General features: G+C 42.0%; 1 protein-coding gene across 13 annotated transcripts in view; it reads left to right on the top strand.

The window, feature by feature from the left end:
• Positions 1 to 24,353, top strand: part of CACNA1A (calcium voltage-gated channel subunit alpha1 A) — a 461,089-nt gene that overhangs the window by 94,884 nt on the left and 341,852 nt on the right. For all 13 annotated transcript variants that reach the window (XM_042448340.1, XM_042448338.1, XM_042448344.1 and 10 more), the window contains exon 3: positions 16,427 to 16,720. In XM_042448340.1, the coding sequence (XP_042304274.1) occupies positions 16,427 to 16,720 (294 nt within the window). The remainder of the gene's footprint in view (positions 1 to 16,426; positions 16,721 to 24,353) is intronic.

The raw sequence follows: 24,353 nt of genomic DNA, 5'->3' as shown, positions 1-24,353 counted from the left end.
TCAGAGCAAGATTTATTTAGAGAGGGTTTGCCTTTCTCTAAGGCTGAGAGTGTGTGACTTGGCCAAGGTCACCCAGTGGGTTTCTGTGCCTGAGTGGGGATTTGAATTGGAAATTTGAGCCTTGTGCTCTGTTTCTGACAGTGTCCAGTGCCAGAAACCTTGGGTTAGGGAGGTACAGCAGGATGATGGCTAGATAGCCACCATTTCATTCATTTTATTATAGTCCCAGCATTTTGAACCCTCAGAATCCTGTTAAATATTGATTTGTGAGATGTTCGTCTTATTAATAAAATGTGTTTGTTTTCAAAGCTTAAATTCACTGACATCATGAAGATGTAGTTTCTTTTTTTCTACTTTCCTTTAGTTAGTAAATCCTTATTCTTTAGGACAAGAATTGGCAACCCCTTTCAAACTGAGGACTGAATTAAATTTCAGGGAAATTCTTCAGTGCCACATTTGACTAGTAGATGACAGTGTCGTCCCTAGGGTTGGTGTCACCCGGTGCAGTAACTCATGGCGTCAGACACACACACACCCCTCCTCCCATACATCATACAAAATCCTTAGTCATTTTTGTACTAATAATTCCAATCTATCACTAGTTGTGACATTAGTAATAGTGGTGACATAAGCAACTAGCACAATTAAAATTATGTCTTTAAATTACAATATCATATATACAGCCTAAATGTTTTGACATTTAGTTTCATGTTTCATGTGGCTGAAGTGAAAATTTGGTATGATGTGATATTTTTAAAGAAACAATTAAAAGAGTAAAATGTTTAAAAATCTGAATTAAAGGTTTAAGTTAAGATTTCTAAGCATGTATTTCTGTTACTTACTCTTCAAGATTAGGGGAAAAACCGTTGATGGTTCTGTGAAGCCGCTCACTTGAAATCAGTAGCCCAAGATATGTAGTGGGAATTTCAGATGCTCTTGATCTCTGACACTTTTAAAGAAAATGAAACTATCCCTGTCTTTGCTCCAGTGTGGTAAGGAGGGGAGAACAAACCTGTGTCACTTCCCCCTTCCCAGGCCTTCTCTTTGCATGCATGCAGCCTTCAAAAGGAAGGGCCAGAGGAAGATTTGCTCCAGAGGCAGCAAAGGAAAGGGGGAGCCAGTGCTTGTGCAAGGGGGGGGGGGGAGAGGGAGACTCTGGAGCTCTCCTTAATACTAAGGTATGCTTTTCTCCAAAAGGTGATGCTCTTAAAGTCACTGTATTGTGTATTTCCTCAGCTCTTTAGGATATCAGAAATAGACTGTGTTAAAATGGAACATTTCAAACCTTTAAAAAAAACAGCAGCTTGTAAAAAAAAACCTGATCAAAAAACCCTCCTTCCCTCCATTTTTCTTCGATCACTCTCAGGCTTGCTGGCTCTCTGCTGGCATTGCCTCCTTCACCTGCTCTCATAAATCACCTGTAAACTTTTGGGCAGGGAGGCTGATAAGCTGTGGGTGGGAACAAGAACCAGCTTAAATCCACGTGTTGCTTCTCACAAAGTTCCCTTGAAAGTCCCAAAGCTCAGGGATGTGGATGAGCAGGGGAAGCAAGCAAAATAAGCCGAGCCTTTCTTTTCCAGCCCCCCCCCCCCCCGCCCATCCCCAGGATGGAAGGGGTGATTGGTCCCTGTCTGTTTATTGCCAGAGTCCTCCATCCATTCACTCTCCCACACCCCCTTCTCAGTTTGCATTTTGAGGAAGAAAAAAAAGAGGCCAAAAAGAGGCAGCGAAAGGCTTCAGAAACTGCTCTTGAAAAGCTGGAATTTATAACAACAACAACAACTAATAATAATAATAATAATAAGGATTTAGGCAGATTTTGCCTCTGTACTGTCTTTGCTCTTTTTTTCTTGTTTGCATCCCCCTCCCCATGCCTTCCCTCCAACAAAGGATTGATCCTTGAAGTGTGTGCTACCTCCTCCTCTCACTCATTCCCCCCCCCCCCCTTTGCCTACTTGTCCTGGCCATGCAAGGGCTCTTCCTACAAGCACACCTATTGCAAGTCCAATCCTGCTTCCTTGCATCTCCTTTCTCTCCAACTCAGCTCTGGCACCCTCCCCTTTCCCCCTGCCTTCCAGTGAAAGAGATGCTCTCCTTGCTCACTGAAGTGACTGTATAGAAGGAAAGTGCCTTCTTCACCCACTGAGCTACCCTTTCCCACATTCCTTGGATGTTTGAAGGGCAGTGGTGTCACACACACCTTTTAAGGTGTCACCTGGTGTAGTCTGCACACACCCCCACACCCTGCTAGGAATGCTACTGGTATATGGGGCAAGGGCAAAAGTGACGAGACCCAAAATAGTATTGCTGTTGTTGTTGTGTGCCCTCAAGTACTTTCCGACTTATGACAACCCTAAGGCAACCTTGGTCTAAAGTTCTTCCTTGACAGTAAGCTGGGAAAGCACCAAATAATTGTGCCATCCTGGGAAACCCAGAGAGCCACATTTGGCCCCTGGGCCTGACGTTCCCCACCTCTGCTTTGGTTTCCAGTAGCATCTAAGTTACATCTTGCATTATATGCTGCTCATTGATCTGTTGCTTCTAGATTTTATCTGTGTTTACAAGCTGAGTCATCTCCCTGGTGTGCCTTGCTGGGATGAAGAAGACCTCTCGTGTACATATATGTATGTTGGTAGTGGGGTGACAGAGGGTCAGAGTCATAGGGGAAGGCCTTGTACAGCTTTTGACAAAGAGTAACTTAAAATTTGACCTTAATTTTAATTAAAGCTGTGAAGAAATGACTGAGCCACAATTCTCCATCATGAATATTTATGTATGGGCACCTCAACAGCTTGGGCTGGGTATGATAAAGGAACAATGCTATACAGAAACAAGTCCTCACTACTGCCTCTTACATTTCCCTTAATAGGTTGTCTACAAACTTCAAGTTATCTTATTGTCTATTAATTTCACTAGCTACCTCATAGCCCCCAATTGCCCTGATTTGGCAGGGACAAGCCTCATTAATTCTCTGTTCCACGTTTTCAGATACTTTTAAAAGATCCAAACTTCTCTTTCCTCCTTCTCCCACTTCCCCCCTTTGTCTCCAGCTTGCTTCAGTTGTTGTAAAGGGAGTTTAAATTGCAAAAGTAATTTGGACTCAACTCATTAGTGGGGAAAGGAGGGAGCTCAGACAAAAGCAAACTACTGTAGTCTCTCCTGACTTGTGTGTTTATCCTCATTAATAACTTTTGTAGTCTTGACCACACTCTGATATTAGTTTTTTGTGGGTTTTTCGGGCTATGTGGCCATGTTCTAGAAGAGTTTCTTCCTGACGTTTTGTCAGCATCTGTGGCTGGCATCTTCAGATGCCTGCCACAGATGCTGGCAAAACATCAGGAAGAAACTCTTCTAGAACATGGCCACATAGCCCCAAAAAACCCACAAAAAACTATGGATGCCAGCCATGAAAGCCTTCGACTTCACACTCTGATATTGTTTGACCACGTGTCCCAGTTCAACCTTCCTAAGTTTTAAGATCCACAGAGGAAGAAAAGATACATCAGGAATCATAGTTGGAAGAGACCACAAGGGGCATCCAGTTCAATTCCTTGCCATGCATGAAGACATAATCAAAACACTCCTGATAGATAGTCACTTAGCAATCTCCAAACACTCCACCACACTCCGATGCGGTGGTTTCGCTGTCAAACGGCTTTTACCGTCAGGAAGTTTTTCCTAATGTTTAGATAGAAACTCTTTTCCTGGAGCAGAAGAAAACAAAATTGTTCAATCTTCAATATGACATCCCTTCAATTATTTAAACATGGCTATCATGTCACATCTTAACTGTCTCTTCCCCAGGCTAAACATACCCAGCTCCCTAAGCAACACCTCATAGGGTATGTTCCCAGACCTTTTACCAGTTTGGTCACCCTCCTCTGGACACGCTCCAGCTTGTCAATAGCCTTCTTAATTTGCGGTGTCCAGAACTGCACACAGTGTCCAGGTGAGGTCTGACCAAAGCAAAAGGGAGTAGGTACTATTACTTCCCTCTATCTAGACATTACACTCCTATTGATGCAGGCTTTAATCACATTGGCCTGTTACAGACAGCCAAAATAAAGCTGCTTCGAGTCACAGTAGAGATATGGTGTTTCAATGATGCATGCGTCCTAAGAGTCCAGAAGTCGCACCAAAGCCACACTTCAGCCCTAAGGACTGGAGCGTGGCTTTGGTGTGGCTTCTGGACTCTTAGGATGCATGCATCATTGAAACACCATACCTCCACTGTGACTCGAAGCAGCTTTATTTTGGCTGTCTGTAACAGGCCATTGGCTTTTTTAGCCGTTGTATCACACTGTTGACTCATGTTCAGTTTGTGGTCTACTAAGACTTCTAGAGCAGGAACTGACTATGGTATATATCAAAAATTAGAATAAAGCTGAAGAATACAACAAAAACAGTCATCATACTAAAATATGATCTGAACAACATATTGACAGACTTTACAGACAATGTAGGGAATAGATTTGTGCTATAAAGCATATTCGACTGAGAGCCAGAAGAACTATGGTCAGAAGGCAAGAACATAATCAAGGAAGATTCCAGAAAGACACTAATAATGGCTAAAAAGGAAAAGAGGAAACAATGGATAACAGAGAAAATGCTTCAAACAGTAAAGGAAAGAAGTGAAGCACAATGAAAGGGAGATACAGGAACGTAACCAGAAACATGAATGCAATTGTCCAATGACTAGTGTACAAGGACAAGAAAATTACTGTAATAATCAATGCAGAGAAATAGAAGACAACAACAAAAAAGAAAGTATGAGATATTCCACAAGATCCAGGAACTCAAATGAAAGTTCAAACCAAGGGCAGGGATGCTCTATGACCAAAAGAGAAACATATTACAAAATCAAGAAGAAATAAAAAGACAATGGAAGCAATACACAGAAATGAAAGAATGAATGACACATGGAATGAAGTATCATACAAAAATGAATCCCAGATTCTGTAAAGCGAGATGGAAGTTGCAATAAGAGAAGTTGGGAAAAACAAATCACTAGGAATATATCACTTTCCAATTAAACTGATGCAATCCACACAGACAGAATCAGCGCTAGTGTTAACTAAAATATATCAACAAATATGGAAAACAAAACAGTGGCCAACAGACAAAAAGGGAAACACAAGATACTGCAGCAGCTATAGACCATAGCATTAATTTCCCATGAATAAATAAAGCTCAAAATTCTGCTGCATAGACTCCAATCATATATTGAGAGAGAAATCCCTGAGGTACAAGCAAGGTTCAGGGAATGATGAGGCACAAGAGACCACATTGCAAACTTAAATCAGCAGGTGCTTTATAGATTATAGCAAAAACCTTTGACTGCATAGGCCACAAAAAGTTATGGAACACTCTGAAAGATATGGGAATGCCACTACATTTGATAGTCCTGATGAGAAATCTGTGTTTAGGACAAGAGGCCACTGTTATAAAAAAAGAATATGGAGAAACAGAATGATTCCCAACTGGCAAAGGGGTCAAACAAAGCTGCATTTTATCTCCTTATTTGTTCAACTTGTACACCGAAAATATAACAGGAAGAGCAGTTTTTGACCTAGAAGTAGGAGGAGTGAAAATAGGAGGAAGGAATATCAACAATCGAAGCTATGTGGATGACACCTTACTACTAGCAGAAAACACCATAGCCTTGGAAAAATTAGTAAGGAATGTCAAGGAAGAATGTGCACAGGCAAGTTTACTGCTGAACATAAAGAAAACAAAAATAATGGTCATGAAGAATATACAGAAATTTAACCTAGATAGTAAGGAAATCAAATTACTTAAAGATTTCATGTACTTTGATCAGAACGGGAGGCTGCAGTCAAGAAATAAGTCTAGGAATGGGAAGAGCAGCTATGAAAGAACTTAACAAACTTCTAAAGTATAAATACATACAATTGAGCACCAAAGTTAGAATCATGCAAGCCATTGTATTTCCTATCACCATGTACAGATGCAAAAACTGGACAGTAAAGAAAGTGGATAAGAAAAAAATAAACTCATCTGAGATGTGATGCTGGAGAAGAATATTGAGGATATATTTGACAGCCAAAAAGACAAACAAATTGATCCTAGAAAAGATCACGGCGGATCTTTCCCTGTAAGCCAAGATGATCAAACAGGCTATCGTATTTTGGCCACATCATGAGAAGACAAGACTCATTAGAATCATACAAAAGAAGGTAGAAGGCAGCAGAAAAAGAGGAGGACCGCACACCAGATTGCTAAATTCAATCAGAGAGGTCATGGGTCTGGTTCTGCAGGACCTAAGCAGAGCAGTTGAGGACATGGGGTCTTGGAGATGTCTCATTCACAGCGTTGCCAGGAGTTGGAGTCAGATCAAAGGCATTTAACAACAACAACAACAACGACTCCTTTCACATGTACTGTTGTCAAGCTAGCTGTCACCTCTCCTATATCTGTGCTGTTTATTTTTTTCTGCCTAAATTGAACATTTCTCCTTATTGGAATTCATTTTGTTAGTTTTGTTCCAGCTCTCTAGTCTTTTAAGGTCATTTTGAATTTTGATTCTGTCCTCTGAGGTATTAGCTACCTAATTTACTATCATCTGCAGATTTCATAAGCATGCTCCCTACTATCATCCAAGTCATTGATAAAGATATTGAATGGGCCCAGGACAAAACCTTGCGGCAAACTACTAGTCACTTTTCTCCAGGATGAAGAACCATTGGTTAGCACCCTTTGGGTTCGGCTGGTCAACCAATTACAAATCCACCTAACTCTAGCATTGTCTAGCCCACATTTTACTAGCTTTTTTGGAAGAATATCATGAGGGACCTTATGAAAGGCTGTACTGAAATCAAGATACATTGCATCCATAGCATTCCCTTTGTCTACCGAGCTTGTAACACTATTAAAAAAAGAAGAGAGAAAAGATTAATCTGGCATGACTAACAGTTTTGTTTCTGAGAAACCAATGTTGACTTTTAGTGATCATGCCATTCCTTTCTAAGTGCTTACAGATTGTCTATTATATACTCTTATTTTCTGATACTGATGTCAGGTGGTAATTATTTAGATCCTCATTTCTCCCCTTTTTGATGATGGGGGCAACATTTGCCCTCCTTCAGTCTGCTGGGACTTCTCTTGTTGTTCAGGAATTCTCAATTATTATTGTCAGTGGTACTGAAATTACTTCTGTTCTTTTAATACGTCTGGTCATTTGGTCTTGGAGGCTTGAAATCATTTAGAGTAACCAGGTATTCTTGTACTTCCTCTTTACCTATTCTGTGCTTCATTTCCACTATTGAGGAGAGGTCTCCTGTTACACAAAAGTGCCCCAATCCATCCATCCTGCTTCTCACAGTGACCATCCAGATCCTTCTGGGAAACATGACACCAGAGGCAATTGCCTCCTCCACTGTTGCTCTTCCTTCATTCTGTTTCTCCACCTCAAGAGTCCACTTAGCTGCTGAAAGCTTGCCCTCAACTGCTGAAAGCAGACATCTTCTTCATAATTTTCTCTAATCCCCTTCTAGATTATCATCTATATATTTTGTCAGTAAATTCTACGAGTTAATTCTGCCTCATGTGAAGAAATGCTTACTTTCTGTTTTTTCCTAAATCTACTGCCATTCTGGTTTTGCCAGCTGGCAAAAGTTACTTTTTGGACTACAGTTTCCAGAACTACACAGCCAATGTTGCCTGTGGATTCTTGAAATTGTAGCAAAAAAGGCTTCCTCCCCTCAGTCTGGCACAGAGACCTCTTTTACATTCTCCATGGCAGCTAAGCCTCTGCCATGTAGATTCAACCCTGCCCTCCTCAAAGAATAAGGATTTCTCAGGGGTAGCATGCTATCCCTAGAAATTTGTTTTGTTTCTTAAAGAGACATTACAACCTTTTCTGTTTGACAGGTAATTTAATGGCTTGGTGGGTGGATGCATTTATATATCTGCTTTAGTCTATTGTTTATACTTGGTATTTGCTAATAGGCTTATTATCCTGTTAGCTGTGGTGAATTTCCTTCTAGAGTTGGGAAAGCAAATTGCAAAGTATACTATAAATGAATGAGTCAAAAAATAAGAAATACATACCTCTAGGTAACAGTTTCTATGGGTTGTCTTCCCTAAGGCACATTCCTTTATACTCCAGGTGGGCAACTGCAGAAAGCTAGGGGGCTGTATTAGTCCCTTAGGAGAGCTTGGAGGGCTGCACCTGCTAAGAAAAAATAATAGATTTTAGCCTCCAAATGTCTCTATGGGTAATGGGGACATTTTCCACCATATTTTGGGTTTCAAAACAGGCATCTCCTGGGCATAAATTGGCCAAGCACCTCCCACCCCAAGCACACACACACACACACACACACACTGTGGTAGAAATGCACCCCGTGCCCCCCTAGTGGGCATTTTGGAACATTTGGGCAAAAAACAACAGCAAAAAACAAACACAACCTTATTTGAAAATTTTTGCAAAAATTGCTTTTGACCTGGGGGGGGGGGGTGTCCAAGGGGCCTCCACACGTAGTAGAAATGCCCTTCATGGATCCTAGCGTGCATGTGAGAGAATTCTGGAAGAAAAAAAAAGAGTCTTTTTGATTTTTCTGCAGCCCTTGGTTTGCATTTTGCCCACACCTGCTTTAGACAAAAGTCAAAAAACCTCAGCAGTCTTTTACTCATATGGTAACCACTATAAGATTACTTCTAAAGACTATAGCAACTCATGAACAGAGTTGTGGGTGAGAGGTGTATTCTAAGAAGATGGGAAAGGCTCACAACACACCCAGTCCACAAATAGCTCTTTTCTAGTAGGATGTTCCAGAGCCATGTTCACTTGCCCTGTTTATGAATTTAATAGAATTATAGTAGTCCTGAAATTATGTTTCTGAGCTGGGATACTAACTGGAGTATCCATGACTTTATAAAACAACTAAACTATCCTCAAAACTCTTGAGTATACTTACTTATTTATTTTAAACTCTTCTTTAATCTCTCTCTCTCCCTCAAAAAAAAGACAATAGCGGTTGATAACGATAGCATGGATAAATCAAGTGCTTTTGAATGTTTGAAACAGATTAGTTTAACAGGAAGACAACTTTTAAAAGTGGGTGAAACAAATCAATAAATAGGGGAAATTTCAGAGTAAGTTCTCTTGCAATGTCAAACTCATAGATTATTCCTAGTCCTGTGGGGGCAGGAAAAGCCAACTTTTTCTAGGAGCCATTTTATTCTTCGGAACCCAGAAACATAATTTCATGATTAGGCTCCACAATGAGGCTGGTACCTCATAGTAGATGAGGACATCCCAGTTATGGATTGTGTCTTGATCAAGCAAGGCTTCTGTGCCATTAAATGGGTCTCTATGGTGGGTTACAAACTGCCGCTTTGCGGCGGTCTCCCGGCGCTGCTGTTTGCTCCGCGAGGGAGCCGCAGCAGCCAAACCACACGACTCCCTCGCAGAGCAAAAAAGAAGTTCCAAAATGGAGCTTCTTCCTGCGGCACGGTTATGACGCCGCGAGGCACCAATGGCGCACTCACGACATCATAAGCGCTGCGCGATGTGCGGATGCACAGCGTCCACTACGTCAATATGGCAGCCCCCATGTGGAAGGGGCGCCATCATATTGTACGTATTGACTACATATTAGGGTTAGGGGGTGCAGAAGCACCACCCCTTCCTAACCCTAATACGTATTCAATATGTATTTTTGGGCGGTTTGTAACCCGCCTATGTTTTGACCTTTGAACATAGTTTTGTCAACAAGTAGGCAGTATGTTTTAAAAAAGAAGATTGACCTATAACTAATTTTTAGTTTCAGCTAGAGTAATTCCATTGACTCAACTGCTGAATAGTAAACCAATGTTTAGATATATTGCACTGATTCAGTGAGCCTACTCTAGTTGGGATAAGCAATACGATGTTAAAATTTGATAGGGCCAGTAGCCCCCCAGCCCCAATAAAATTGCACACCCTCCAACATTTTACATATGAAAATTGGGACATGTGTGTCCAAACAACATCAGACTGTGGTCATGATGGCAAAAGTTATTAATGAGGAAGAAGACACAAGCTAGAAGAGACTGCAGCAGTTTGCTTTTGCTTAACCATACTGGGAAGGGCAAGATTCTACTCCCTCTTCTCCCTCCCTGCTGAGCTTATTGAGTGCAAAGTACTTTTGGACTTCAAATTTAGTTTGCAGCAACTGGTATAAGCTGGAGATGAAAAGGAAAGTGGAAGGAGGAGAGAGAAACTGGCACATTTTAAAAGCAACTGAAAAAGAGAAATGACCAAAGACTAATTGGGGCTGTCACTGCTAAATTGGGACAGTTGGAAGGTATGAAACTGCTTCATGAGCCCTGTTTGATTTGCAGGCCACCAGCTTCTCTTTCCTTCTCTGAGTGTATATGTACACACTGAGCATTTTAGATTGTTAAAAAGACTTTCAAATTGATTTTACTTTTATATTTTTTGCTAGCCTTCTTCTAGTGTCAGTAGTGCAGTATCCCATCTCGATATAATGCTAGTGGCACTGATAATTATTATTCACATGTTGGTAGTCTGTCATATTTACTAGTTTAAGGAGCAAAAATGATAATACACAAAAACACACAAAAGTCATTAGACTGTATGGAAGCTGATGTTTGGAATCTTTAGGAAAGGGCCAGCTTCAGTCAAGAGAAGGTTTTATTAGAATGCACTGTATTGTTTGCTAAAAAGGAAAGATGGGTCTACTACTAATTAGTTTTTTTTGTTTTTGTTTTCTTTGTTAAACATTTCTGGCTTGTACATTGTAAGATCACAGAACATGCAATTAAAACAATATAAACAGTTTAGAACAATTCCAGATAATAACAACAGAATAATCTATCTACAGCGCTATATAAATAAAGCATAATATTAAATTAAATAGGATAAAAGCATATTAAATAAATCACCAGGTTGAAACACTAAAGAAGGGTGAAACAGTGAAAACTGTGTAACATGTACACTTAAAAAAATAATAAGATTTAAAAAGTAATAAGATTAAGGAGCCCTGGTGGCACAGTGGTTAAATGACGGGACTGCAACCACAAGGTTGTGAGTTGAATCCCAGGCAGGCTCCGAGATCCACTCAATCTTGCATCCTTTCGTAGGTCAGCAAATTGAGTACCCAGCTTCTTGGGGGCAATTGGCTTACACATTATAAACTGCTTGGGGAGTGCTAGTTTGCTGAAAAGCGGTATAGAAATGTACTTGCTATTTCTATTCCTATAAAATTAGACCCCAAAGTTGCAGGGGGTCTGACTTCTTCTCCTGTTCCCTTATCTGTTGGAGTTCCCCAGGGCTCTGTTCTGGGTCCCCTTCTGTTTTCTCTCTACACACTGTCCTTAGGAAAACTCATCAGCTCTTTTGGTTTTTCCTACCATCTGTATGCCGATGACACCCAGCTGTATCTTTCTGCCCCTGACCTTTCTCCAAGACTTGAACAGCAACTCTCGTCTTGCCTTACAGCTGTCTCACAGAGGATGCGCCATCGGCGTTTGAAGCTCAACATGTCCAAGACGGAGCTTCTTGTCTTTCCTCCTAAGCCCAACCTTCAACACTCCTTTTCTGTCTCTGTGGACAACATTTCCATTCAACCAGTCCAGCAAGCCCGCAGTCTTGGCTTTATCTTTGACTCTTCTCTGTCGTGTATCCCTCAGATCCAGACCACAGCCAAGGCTTGTAGATTCTTTTTGTACAATATTGCCAAAATCCGACCATATCTCTCCACCTCTACTGCCAAGATCCTGGTCCATGCCCTAGTGATCTCACGACTTGATTACTGTAATGTCCTCCTGGCTGGGCTTCCTTTTTCTCACCTCCGTCCTTTAATCTCTGTCCAGCATTCAACTGCACGCATTATCACTTCCACCCACCGCTCTGACCACATCTCTCCTGTGTTGGCATCCCTTCACTGGCTCCCTCTCCCTTTCCGCATTCAGTATAAGCTCCTGCTGTCGACATTCAAAGCCCTCCATGGACTGGCCCCTCCTTACTTATCAGACCTTCTTTCTCCTCACCTTCCCACCAGGGCCCTCCGTTCTGGTAGTCAAGGGTTCCTGTCCCAGCCCAGGATTTCCTCTGCCCCATCCTGGATTCGCCCCTTTTCACTTGCTGCCCCTCACTCCTGGAACCTTCTTCCTCCACAAGCAAGAGCCATCACTTCTTTAACCAGCTTCAAAACGGAGTTGAAAACCATCCTATTCAGAGAAGCCTTCCCAGGCATCGCATAATTGTCGCTTACTATCTGATGTTCTGTTGTTGGCTGTTTATTGATCCATTTCCTGTATTGCTATGTACTGTATATGTATTCTCCTACTTGTAAGTATGTATTTTCCCTGGATAATGATTAACCTTCCATTTTGAAGCCAAGCCCTCCCTTCAGTCCATCTGCCTTGGTCCAGGCCTCAGAGGTTGAGAGGAACTGCTGGACCTCTTACCCTTTCCCGTCACCACTCCCTTCTCCTTCTGTGTCATGTCTTTTTAGATTGTAAGCCTGAGGGCAGGGAACCGTCTAACTAAAAAGATTGCATGTACAGCGCTGTGTAAATTTACAGCGCTTCATAAATAAAGGTTAATAATAATAATAATAATAACAAAGACTGTAATAAAAAGCCATGTTTTTAACTTGGTGCATAAAAGAGGCAAATGTTGCTGTCAACTGGACCTTAAAAAGAACATTCTGTAAATGGAGCACCACAGCAGAGAAGACCCTTTTCCATGCCCCTGTGTGATGTGCCATTCCCACTTGTGGAACACAGAGCAGAACAGCATATCTTAATTCTCTGGCAAGTGCATATGGGAAGAACTACCAATGGAGTCACCAGGGGGTGCGACCTGCACTCGATGACACCTCAGAAGAGGGGTGAGCATTCTCCCCTTTACAGAATGCTGTGGTTTCAGAAATTCTTAAGAAATAAATAAAAAGTGGCATCACTGATGCTAAGAACTCTGTATCCCCCCCCCACTACTGCTGTCATTATTTTATTTTTCAGATAAGAAAATGGGCACACCACTACAGCAATGATAATAGGTTATTGTAACTATATGAAAGTGTTCACAAGGTGCTGTAGCTTTCATCCTGCATTTTCCTTGCAAGTGGTACAATATTTGGGGATTGTATTTTGTAATTTTTAATTGTTTTGTTGCTTTCCATTCTGGGAATTGAGTTATATATGTTCCGAAAGAAATAACAATCCTGTTTTCCTGCTTTCTTTCTACACTTTTCTCTTGCCCCCACCCTCTAGGTACTGACCAATTTATTTGAAAAATGCATTTTGACTGGCGTGCAATATCAAATACTGCTTTGTATTGTTCTGGTTGTGTACCCAAACTTCAATCACTAGTATTTTAAGAGGTCAGAAAGTGAGAGAGAGAGGACTAGAGTGCTGTGGTGGAGGTGCCTGTGATGCCTACTACTAGTTTTAGTGTTAGAGTCCATATCATACTACAGACAGCATTTTCAGTACATCCACTGACACTTGGTCTACCCTTGCCATTTTACATGTGTTCTAGAACATCCAAAAGGGCCACCACAATGACTCAGCAGAGAAGATGCTAGGGAGGAAGGCTTGGGGAGGAGATATCTAGAAATGCCACCATTACTGTGGCTATTTTCTGTTTGCCTCATTGTAAAAAAAAAAGGGGGGGGTAGGCTGGTGTACATACATCTAGAAACAACTAATGTGTAATGTCTTCTCTATTACCATTGTAGCAAGTATGGCAAATGTGTGGCCCTCCACATGTTGCTGGACTGAAGCTTTCATAATCCCCCAACACTGACTGTGCCAGCCACAAGTGCTGAATGTTGCGGCCCAACACCATCTGGAGGGCTGCAGATTTTCCAGGACTATTATAAAGCATTGTGCTGCTTAAAGCCCCACTGCGTATAATGGGGGCTTATTTCTAGGCAGGTAGATACAGGATTGCAGTCCAGATCTCTCTCCATGCCAGTTATGCCTGAGTGTTAAGTTATTTATTGCGGTGGCCTCATTGCCAGATTTGTAGTGGCACAGAAAAGATTTTCTTTATAGCCAAAGGAAGCTTCTGCCCATGGAGTGCTGGTTTGCCATATGGAGCCAGAGCACACTGATTCAACATTAGCTGAAGTGAGCTCTGAATCCAGACCACTGGAATTAACTGACATTTTTATTCTAGTATAAGAGAGGCAAGTCCTATTTTAACAAGTGAAGTGTCAATTTGGCTGCTTACGCAGATGTGTCAGCATAATGCTCATCACAGCATATGAACTTTGCTGTTCTCGGTCTCATGCCTAAGTGCACAGGGGTGCGCACCTGTATGATTAAACTCCCATGACTTTACCCTTGCACATTCCCATGCTTTCATGCATACGATGACTTCTGCATAGGCATCTGCACTTGTCCTACATAAATATTCCATACCATTTCCTCCAAGCAGTCTTATAGCTATTTTGTTGCACTGGAACTCTAGCATTCTCCTCTCCCTCCTCCCTAGTTTTGCTGGTTGCCAATTTTGCTATACGCATACTGGTGTAAAGCAGAAGAAGCCCATCCTGACCTGATTTTTATACCAAGCAAGGCACCTGGGGGGGGGGGGGGATGTTTCCATGTTCTTGCTTTTCAATAGACAGATCTGAGCTTGCCCCAGAGAACTGACATCCATCTAATTTGCCAGGGTGTGGACTGCTAAGAGATGTCATTTGTATGCCGCTTTCCTTACCCCATCAAGCTCTCTCTCTCTCTCTCTCTCTCTCTCTCTGTGTGTGTGTGTGTGTGTGTGTGTGTGTGTGTGTGCGTGCGCATCTCTTTCTCTCCCTGTAGAAACCCAACTGGGTTTGGTTGGGCTGTAGCCCCTGCTATTGGTTCTAGGCCATCATGTGCCAAGCCTGGCTGAAGCTTTGGGATGCTCTGTGCTTGCATTAAATCGATCCACTGCTGCACATTAGAGCTCAACCTGCCAGTGAATCAGACCTTTTCTTTCTTTCTTTCTTTCTTTTTTCATTTCTCTCCCTGCCTGCCTGCCTCCCTCCCTAACACCAGTCTTATTTTAGCCTACCCAAGAGGAGGAGGAAGAGGAGGAGGAGGAGGAGGAGGAGGAGGAGGAATACAGGGCAAGAAAAAATACTAGACATTGCAGCAACCAGGGAACCCTTATGAGTAGATGGTGGATGGCAACTACTTCTCTTGTTTCTTTCATTTTTTGGATTTTACAGGATTTCTTTGCTGCATTCAACTCCAAGATGAGGCAAAACTGACACACAGGCGTTTTCTCTCTCTCTCTCTTTCACACACACATACACACACAAGCAAACACTCATACACGCAACTGCATCAGGGAAAAAAAAGACAGAAAGACCACTGGACAGCAAGAGGGGGAAACATCCTACAGCTTCTGCAGCTTAACCCGATCTCCCTCCAGACCTTGGACAGTGCTGAAGACGGCAGGATGAAGCGACAGTGAAAACAGACCTTGGGAGGGGGGATTTTGTTTTGATTTTAGGGTGGTTTTGTGTGTGTGTGGAGGGGAGTCTTTGTGGGTTATTTTCTCTGCCTTTGTTGGAGGGGGGGGGTAAATTTCTCATTGCTTTTTTCTCCTCACCAGTGCAGTATTTTATTTCTTTATTTGTCAAATGGGGGAGTATGTCCTGATTTCATAAATCTTACAGATTTTTTAAAAAAATACCCCCCCCCCACTTGGGACTGCAAACATTTGCCAAGCTGCCCAGCACACAGGAAGCTTACATTTTCTTCACCAAATTGCTTTGCAAATACCTAGACAGAGAGCTTCATTTTGATGGCGTCTTTTCCCCCCTTTTTAATTCAATTTCTTTCCCTTCTGGCTTTGAGACGAGAGGCAGGAGCAAGGAATTGGTGCATTCAATTTCTTTAATTGCATTTTTTTTTCTCCCTTGATGGGGAGGAGGTGCTGTCTTCGGTCTGTTTAACCGTCATTTCTCCCTCAGTGGCAATGCATTTTTCATTATTTTTTTCTTTAGAAAATGAAACATTTTTAATGGATGGTGCATTGAATCTTTTTCATTGCAATTAGTTTTAAGGGAAGTTTGGTGCATTGGTCTTTTGTTTTTGTTTTTTGCCCCCTAACTGCAACCCACAATTTTGGGGGGATTTTTTCTTCTTCTTCTTGTGGGGGTCAATTCCCCCCCTCACATTTGCAGCCTTAGAGGGTGGGGGGCTTTCTTCTTCATTTCCACCTTGCAAGGGGAGGTGAGAGTGACCATGTCCAGGATCTCTGCTGCTTTTCCCAGCCGTGCTCCAGCCTGAGTGCCCCCTCCCTCTGCTGCAAGCTCCCCTCGCAGCATCCTACAGCAGCCGATGGGATGTGATGAGCTCCTTCTCCTCCTCCTCCTCCTCCTCCTCCTCCTCCTCCTTCTTCTTCTCTCCGGCAGCATCCTCAGCAGCATAACCCCCGGCCCTTTGCTCTTTGCAGGATGGCTCGGTTTGGCGATGAGGTGCCAGCCCGCTATGGGGCAGGAGGTTCAGGGGGAGCTGGCTCAGGAGCGGCAGGTGGCGGAGGTGGCCGGGGTGCTGGGGGTGTCCGACAAGGTGGGCCCCCGGGGGCCCAGAGGATATACAAACAGTCAATGGCCCAACGAGCCCGCACCATGGCCCTCTACAACCCCATTCCTGTACGGCAGAACTGCCTGACTGTCAACCGCTCCCTCTTCCTCTTCAGCGAGGACAACGTGGTGAGGAAATACGCCAAAAAGATCACCGAATGGCCATATCCTTTTTGTGGTGTGTGTTTGTGTATATTGTGTGTGTGTGGGTTTGGTGTCTCATCCCAGTACCAGCACTTAGGCCGTGGCAGTAAGAGCTTAAACCTGAGAAAGGACAATGCCCAAGCCTGTGTCCTACTTTAGTTCCTGCATGCCTGGTCCATGTCCAAACCCCCTACCCATGGACCCCACCCTAGGCACCACTCCTCGCTATCTCTGTGCCATTTGTTGATTTAGCACATCTGTTTCAGTTCTGCATGTGTTTCCCACCTAGCCATCTTATCTCTGCCTGGACACATTTTACATCAAGCCATGAGTCAATGACATGGATGCAGCAACACCTGGCACTACCTGGCTCTGTGATTGATTGCATCCCTGCTCTGAACCATGGAGCATAATGCCTTACTGATGTACCCCAATCCTTCCCTTTTGCTACATGTATTCCAGCTTGTCTTACCACACTTGATTTTTTTTCTTTTTTTTTTTCTTTTTTTTTTTTTTTTTTGCCTCTTTCTACATGCATATTTTCCCTATGCAGAGGTTAGCAGCCTCTCACTAATCCAAATATCTTCTGCTGGCTCTGTACTTTTCTCCCCCCCCCCCACTGCATCCCCTGCTTTATCCATTAGGGACCTGTCTCTCCAGCCAGCTTTCTTTCATCCATGCAAGGGGTGGAGAGGGGGGCAGAGAGGAGGCCATGGCAGGACTGATAGCATCAGTTTTCATTTCCTGTAGCTCAGGGTTTTGGAGACAGTCTTTGTTAGCCAAGCTCTAATTTCCCCTCCTTCAGACACAGGCTCACAGGCCTTGGATCTTCATGTTCTTTCTGGACACTCATCAAGCCATTAGCCTCATTCCCAGAGGTAAAAGGGAAAGCTTCTCCCACTCCACCCCCAGCACTGTCCCTAGCTAGTTGCACAGAGGGGCCTTATTAACCAGAAATTGTCAAGCCGTATTGGCTCAGTGACCAACTCATCCTGGTATCTAGAAGATATATGATGAAGAGGGAGCAGCCTAATGGAGGCCCCAGGAGTACAGCCTTTAGTGAAGGAGAAATCAAGAGGAGGGGAGAGAGGAATGTGAGCCTGATTTTGAAATATTCCCCACAGAGTAAATTAATATTGTCTCCACCTCTCTCTCACACACTTACAGTGATATTTGTCCCAGTTAGATGATGTCCCTCTTCACTTGTAGGCTTGTAATCCTAGATCAGATGAGTCTGAAAACTTAGGAACCCTGATGTGTCTAGATATCACAGTATTTTGAGAGCAGCATGATGGGAATAGGTGTATATGTGTTTGTGTGAAATTACAAGTTTCGTTGTCCTGCTTGGTTTTATATGGGTGGGTGGGTGAGATGTGGGTTCTTCTCAGAGCTGCTGGTTTCCTCTGCTGGTGGGGAAAAAAAGAATGTAAGGTCTGCATCCATCACTTCAACTCGGTATGTAATCTTCTTGCTTTCTGTTGTAATTGTGAGTATTTCTACCTTGTGTTATGTAAAGAAATCACAAATGACTGGATATAAAACTATGTTACCATTTTGGGTGATGTAGATTATAAAATCCTCTCAGATGATGATAAAAGTTCTAAGTGTCTACTGAGATTCAGAATAGGGTTTGGAAGCAAAATGTCTTCTTCTGTCCAGAAAAAGTAATTGCTGTTCTGAAATGTGCTGAAATCTTCATCTTCAAGTGCAGGGCTTTGAAATGTGGGGCCCTGACTGCAGTGAAACACTGTATTCTGGAATGGGGACGCTGAGCATGTGCATGGGAAAACCTTTCTAAAGTGAATTGTGTTGGCCACAGCTAGCTTTAAAAGAGAATAGATCTTAATGTTTGTGCAGTTATTGACAGTTTAAGGGAGGAAATGTACATTTTGTTTATATGATGGTTAAGTTAGAACAAGTCACTTGAAAACTACATGTTAATGCAAATCGGTCAGATTATACTGCTGGTTCTTTCCCTGTCATACAAAAGAGACTTGCAAATGCCATTTTTATATTAAAAAATTGCAAATGGTCAAGCTAGCTGTTCACCCTTAGAAAGATAGATTACTGAGCATGTGCACTGCAGATCTTTGATGCTAATAAAAGATGGGGGAAAATGTAGGGTGGATGGGTGGAGACAGATGTGTGATAGAGAAAAGATCTTTTAAATTCCTTTCCATGCACTTCAGCTGATTATAGATCCTGAGAATTTGTTGAGGAATAAAGTCAATGTCAAGGGATATTGTTTATCATAGATTTGCCAAGTTCCTTTTTTCTTGGAGAGAATAATGCAATAAAATTTGGGGGTTGATAGAGATGAGAGCCAGTTTGATTCTGTGGATACCTTGTGATACCAAACTGACAATCTCAGCTCAGTCACAGCTGTACTCATTTATTTTAACTAAAATACCATGTTTTTGTGCTCTGATTTTCATCTGGAAAATGGAAGTAATAACAAGCAGTTCCATAGGAGGAGATTGTTGTGAGGATAAATAAGTTAAGAATCGTAATGCCATTTTTACAATACAGATAGACAATAAACAGTGGCTACAATTTTTGAGCCTTGTGGGCATGGAACAGACCAGAGCTCCACAAGCATACACAGCTTTCCTGCCATACTACCATAGCCTTTGGTGAAGCTGTGTATCCTGCCTACACACACAAGGCTGTCTAATCAAATCATAAAACATCCAGAGGTAGCCATGTTGGCCATATAGCAAATCCAATAACATCAGAAATCCACCAAACAGTGATACCTTTATTGAGCCAACCAAAATGCACAATATACATGTTGCAAGCTTTCAATAACACCAAAAATCCACCAAACAGTGATACCTTTATTGAACCAACCAAAATGCACAATATACATGTTGCAAGCTTTCAAAGCTGCACTGGCTTCTTCTTCAGGCAAGATGTTAAAAAACATACACGAGAAAAAAAATTGAAGATGTTAATCATCTTTCGTTCCCCCCCTCCCCGCCATAAAGTTTTTAACACCTTGCCTGATGAAGAAGCCACTGGAGCTTCAAAAGCCTGCAACATGTATGTTATGCATTTTGGCTGGCCCAATAAAAATATCACTGTTTGGTGGATTATCAGATCATAGCCATTGTTAATAGAAATCACAGCTACCATCTATAGTACATCTGATAGCCCAGCATTCCCAAAATCCTTTCTCTTCGTTCCTTCCCTGCTTCTCAGTGTTCGGTCGTTCTTTCCCAGAAATCCACCACACTCTGGCATTGGAGCTGTTAATATGAGCCCAAACTAACACACACACACACACACACACACACACACACACACTTTCATGAAGCAAAAGAAATGTGTGAAGAAGCTTCCATTTAAGTAATCACATGGTGTTTGGAGTAATTCATTTTCCTGCCATCTCTGCATCCTTTCTTGGTTGATAGATTTCTAACAAAACGTGGGGGCCAAAGCTGTGCTGATGAATGGGTACAGTTACCTAGCTAGGAAATAACTCAGTTCTAAATGACTTATTTTAAGTCTCTGGACCACACTAAATGGGCTACAAACTGAGACACAGAGTGGGAAGAGGGAAATCCTATTTCTCTCTCCAGAAGCAGGGCTTACCAGAGATATGTAGTCTCCCAATCAGAATGGCAGCAGTTCTGCCATTGCGGTGTTTTGGGGGGGGGGGGCATAACCACTTGTACACTGCTTGGCTCCTTCTGGTGCATAGCAATATCCTGAATCCCCATCTTCTTGAAAGCAGATCCAGGATTGCAAAGCAGCACCCATCATGTTTGACAGTCTGCCTCCCCATTCTCAATTCCTCTCTGCAAAATTGGGTCTTGGGTTTGTTTGCAATATAGGATAATTTATTATTTGACTTGCATATTTTATAGCTCAGTTTGCAAAATAATTCTCAAAGCAGCTTACCCAAAATAAAATGTAGTCACAATAAAAACATACTAAATATATTCAAATGTAATACAACAAAGCAGCTTGAAATGCTACCAAAAAACAACAACAACAACCCAACCCTGCAGAAATCAATCATAAAATGCCCTTCTAAGAGGAAAGATTCTGAAAAGCCATTCAAACTGTGACATGGGGGTTTAGCATATCTCTCCAGGCCCTTGTTTTATGTTTTCTGCTTATTGTCTCTGGACAGGGAGAAATGTATTGTATGTGTGTGGGCAAGAGAGAGAGAGAGAGAATGAGAATAGTGGGGCAGAAACAGAGGAAAGAGCACTAAGTATATCTGTGGCCTCATCTAATCTAGAACAATAGAAGCATAGAGTTGGAAGGGGTCCCATGGGCCACCAACTCCAGCCCCCTGCTCAATGCGGGATCTCCACCTAAAGCATCCCCAGCAGGTAGCTGTCCAGCCTCTCTTTTTCTTATATATAAATATATATTTTTTATTTTTCCACAGAGCATACAACAACAGACCATATACAAAGTGTATACCAATATGACCCCCCCCAAAACACTACTTCCCCAAATACCTACAATCTAAAATTGACACCCTCCCTCCAAGCTGAATATGAATTCCTTCATTTTCACTTGATATACATTTACACTTCTGCCTAATAAACTAAGTTAAATACAGCTCAGTATTCAAATCCCACAAGCATATTTATCCCTTCATTTTTTTAGAAATGAGATAAATGGTTCCTAGTCATTCAAAAAGTTGCCCTGAGGTTTTTTTTTCCCCAGCAAGACAGACAACTTGTCCATTCCAGCCATTTTTATGGGCTTATATATCCATTCATTCTTAGATGGAATCTCTGAATTCTTCCAGTTTTTCACATCTAGCTACCAAAATCATGTAGTGAAAGTTTTTATCATTCAAATTTTTAACCTGCTCATTTGGCAATCCCAGTAAAAACAACTCTGGTACTAATTTAATTTTAAACGCCTCTAGCATCAATAACTGTATCTGTTTCCAAATTTTTAAAGCATTATCGCAAAACCATCACATGTGATAAAAAGATCCTTCATGTGTGTCACACTTCCAATAAACATTCTTTATCCCTTTATATATTTTGGATACCTTACTGGGGTCAGACACCACCTGTACACCAGCCTCTTTTTGAAGATGTCCAGAGAAGGTGACTCCACTAGTTCTCTAATTGGTCCCATTGCCAAACTGCTTTTACTATCAAGAAGTTCCTTCCAATATTCAATCAAAATATACTTGCATCTAACTTCAGACTATTATTTATTTATTTATTTATTTAGGTATTTATATCCCGCCCTTCAGCCCTAATGGCTCTCTAATTAGACCTGGTCCTACTCTCTAGGGCAGCAAAGACTAAATCTGCTCCTACTGTCTGGGATAGCACTTGAGGTATTTAAATAGTACAATCATGTCACTCCTCAGTCTTCCCTTCACTAAACTCCTTCAACCTTTCCTCACATGTTTTGTTCTCCGTACTTTTTATCATCTTTGTTGCCCTTCTCTGAACCTGCCCCTATATCCTTCTTTAAACATGGTGCCCAGAGCTGAACACAGGACTCCAAATAAGGCCTGACCAGCACAGAATATACCAGAATTATTACTTTCCTTGACTTGGAAATTATGCTTCTAATAATGGAGGCTAATATAGCATTCACCTTCTTTGCTGCAGCCTCACAGTACTGGCTCATGTTCAACTTATGATCAGCAATAATTCCAAAGTCTTTTTTGCATGTAGCATTGCTGAGCCATGTATCCCCCAGCCTATATGTGTGCATTTGGTTTTTGTGGCCTAAATGTAGAATTTTGCATTTGTATCTACTGATTTTCTCATTTATCTAGGTCCTTTCAAATTCTGTTTCTATCTTCCAGTGTGTTAGCCACCCCCACCTCCCCCACTTTGAAGTAACAGGATGGAGCCTGGTTTGAAAAAAGGCTCCAACCTTTGCCTTTTGTTGTTAGTGGTGTGTATCTTCAAGTCATTTCGAACCTATAGGGCCCGAACAGAGAGGCCAAAATAAAGCTGCTTCAGGTCACTTTGGAGGTATGCTGTTTAAATGATGCATGCATCCTAAGAGGCTGGAAGCTGCACCAAAGCCACACTCCAGTCCTAAGGATTGGAGCGCAGCTTTGGCACAGCTTCTGGCCTCTTACGATGCGTGTGTCATTTAAACAGCATACTTCCAAAGAAATGTGAAGCAACTTTATTTTGGCCTGTCTGTTCAGGCCCTATGTTGCCCTAAGGCAAGCCTATCATAGGGTTTTCTTGGTAAGTTTCTTCAGAGGGGGTTTGCCAAGCTCACCCAGTGGGTTTACATAGCCAAGCTGGGATTTGAACCCAGGTCTCCCAGTATCCTCCTAGTCCTGTGCTCTGGCCTTTAAAGATGGTAAAGGGCCTTGTTAAGGGATGATGGAAAGTTGATGGAGAGATAGGGGAGAAAGTACATTAAAGATGAATGAACAAAGAACTAGAAGTCGCTGTTTTGCCTCAAGCTTCCACAGTGGTCTCTAGCAAATTACGAATAATTGGCATGTGAATTTTAAGCTTTATGTTCAGACCATAATGTGTTTAAATTGGGTGATCTAGTGTAAGAACTTTTTCTTATAGAACAGCATATAAGCATCATGGATAGATAGATAAACAAGCAGGCAGGCTGGTAATGGTGGGGTGAGGCGACAGAGGCTGAGTAATGACTGAAGGGCAGTAACATATATGGTCAGGTAAGATGGATACACTGGTTTGTTAAAGAGTTGAGACTGTATCTGTGTTTTTTACACATTTTGTATGAGGTATAGCAGAGTGATTGGATTTGTTGTTAAACCATCTGGAGATCCAAAAGTTTCCCTAACTCTGATATGATATGATTTGGGGTTCTCTCAAAATGTTCTACCCAAGTTTAGAAAACTTGCATATGAATTTCCAGGTGTAAGTGGAATTAGCAATTGGATGGAAAAGAATATTTATTTCTCCTATGTGTTTTAAACTGAGACATTCTCATTCATAGAGGATAAAAAGGAAGAAAGCAATGTTTCCTGCTTTATTAGAAGCTGAAGCAAAGTAGAGCAAATCTGTGGCTTCTGGTAGCTTCCCTTCTTCTAGGAAGCCAGAGACTGCTTCATTTCTGGGGACGTGGCAGCCTGAATGGATATTTCATCTCCCCAGCAACCACCTGTGTCATTTGTGTGATCTTACATTGTGTAAAAATGCATGATCCAATCATTTTGCAAGATGAGTTAGGTGGCTTTGGGAAAAGCCACAATGGGCCAAAAATGAGAGCCCTGTCAAGGTTCCTCTTTGACCTCCTCTAAAGAGGATGGAGGAGTTATATCCTGTGGTAATCCTTGGCAGGTGAAGGGGGATGCTCTGATGTTCTTAAGAGAGAAAGTGTGAATGAAGGATTTGTGAATGACACATGCTTCTCATCTCCTCTTTCTAGGAGGTAGATGTATCTCGTAGGGGAAGCGACATATACTCCCCACACTATCCCCTGTGTGTGTGTGTGGGGGGGGGGGAGTTGATAAATGCATAAATGTCCATTTCCCTAAAAAGGATTAATACATCTACACACATCCATGTATAAGATTAAGGAAAACAAAGTGTAAGTCATTCTCATTCCCTCTTATACATCCTCTGTAGAACCCAGTATTTCATGTATCCTGTATGTTTGGGAAACATAGTACACTTCAGCTAAACAATGGACCAAAAATGGACTAAATCTACAGCG

Source organism: Sceloporus undulatus, chromosome 2 (assembly GCF_019175285.1).
Source record: "Sceloporus undulatus isolate JIND9_A2432 ecotype Alabama chromosome 2, SceUnd_v1.1, whole genome shotgun sequence".
Lineage (NCBI taxonomy): Eukaryota > Metazoa > Chordata > Lepidosauria > Squamata > Phrynosomatidae > Sceloporus > Sceloporus undulatus.
This window is presented reverse-complemented; position numbering and strand designations above follow the sequence as displayed.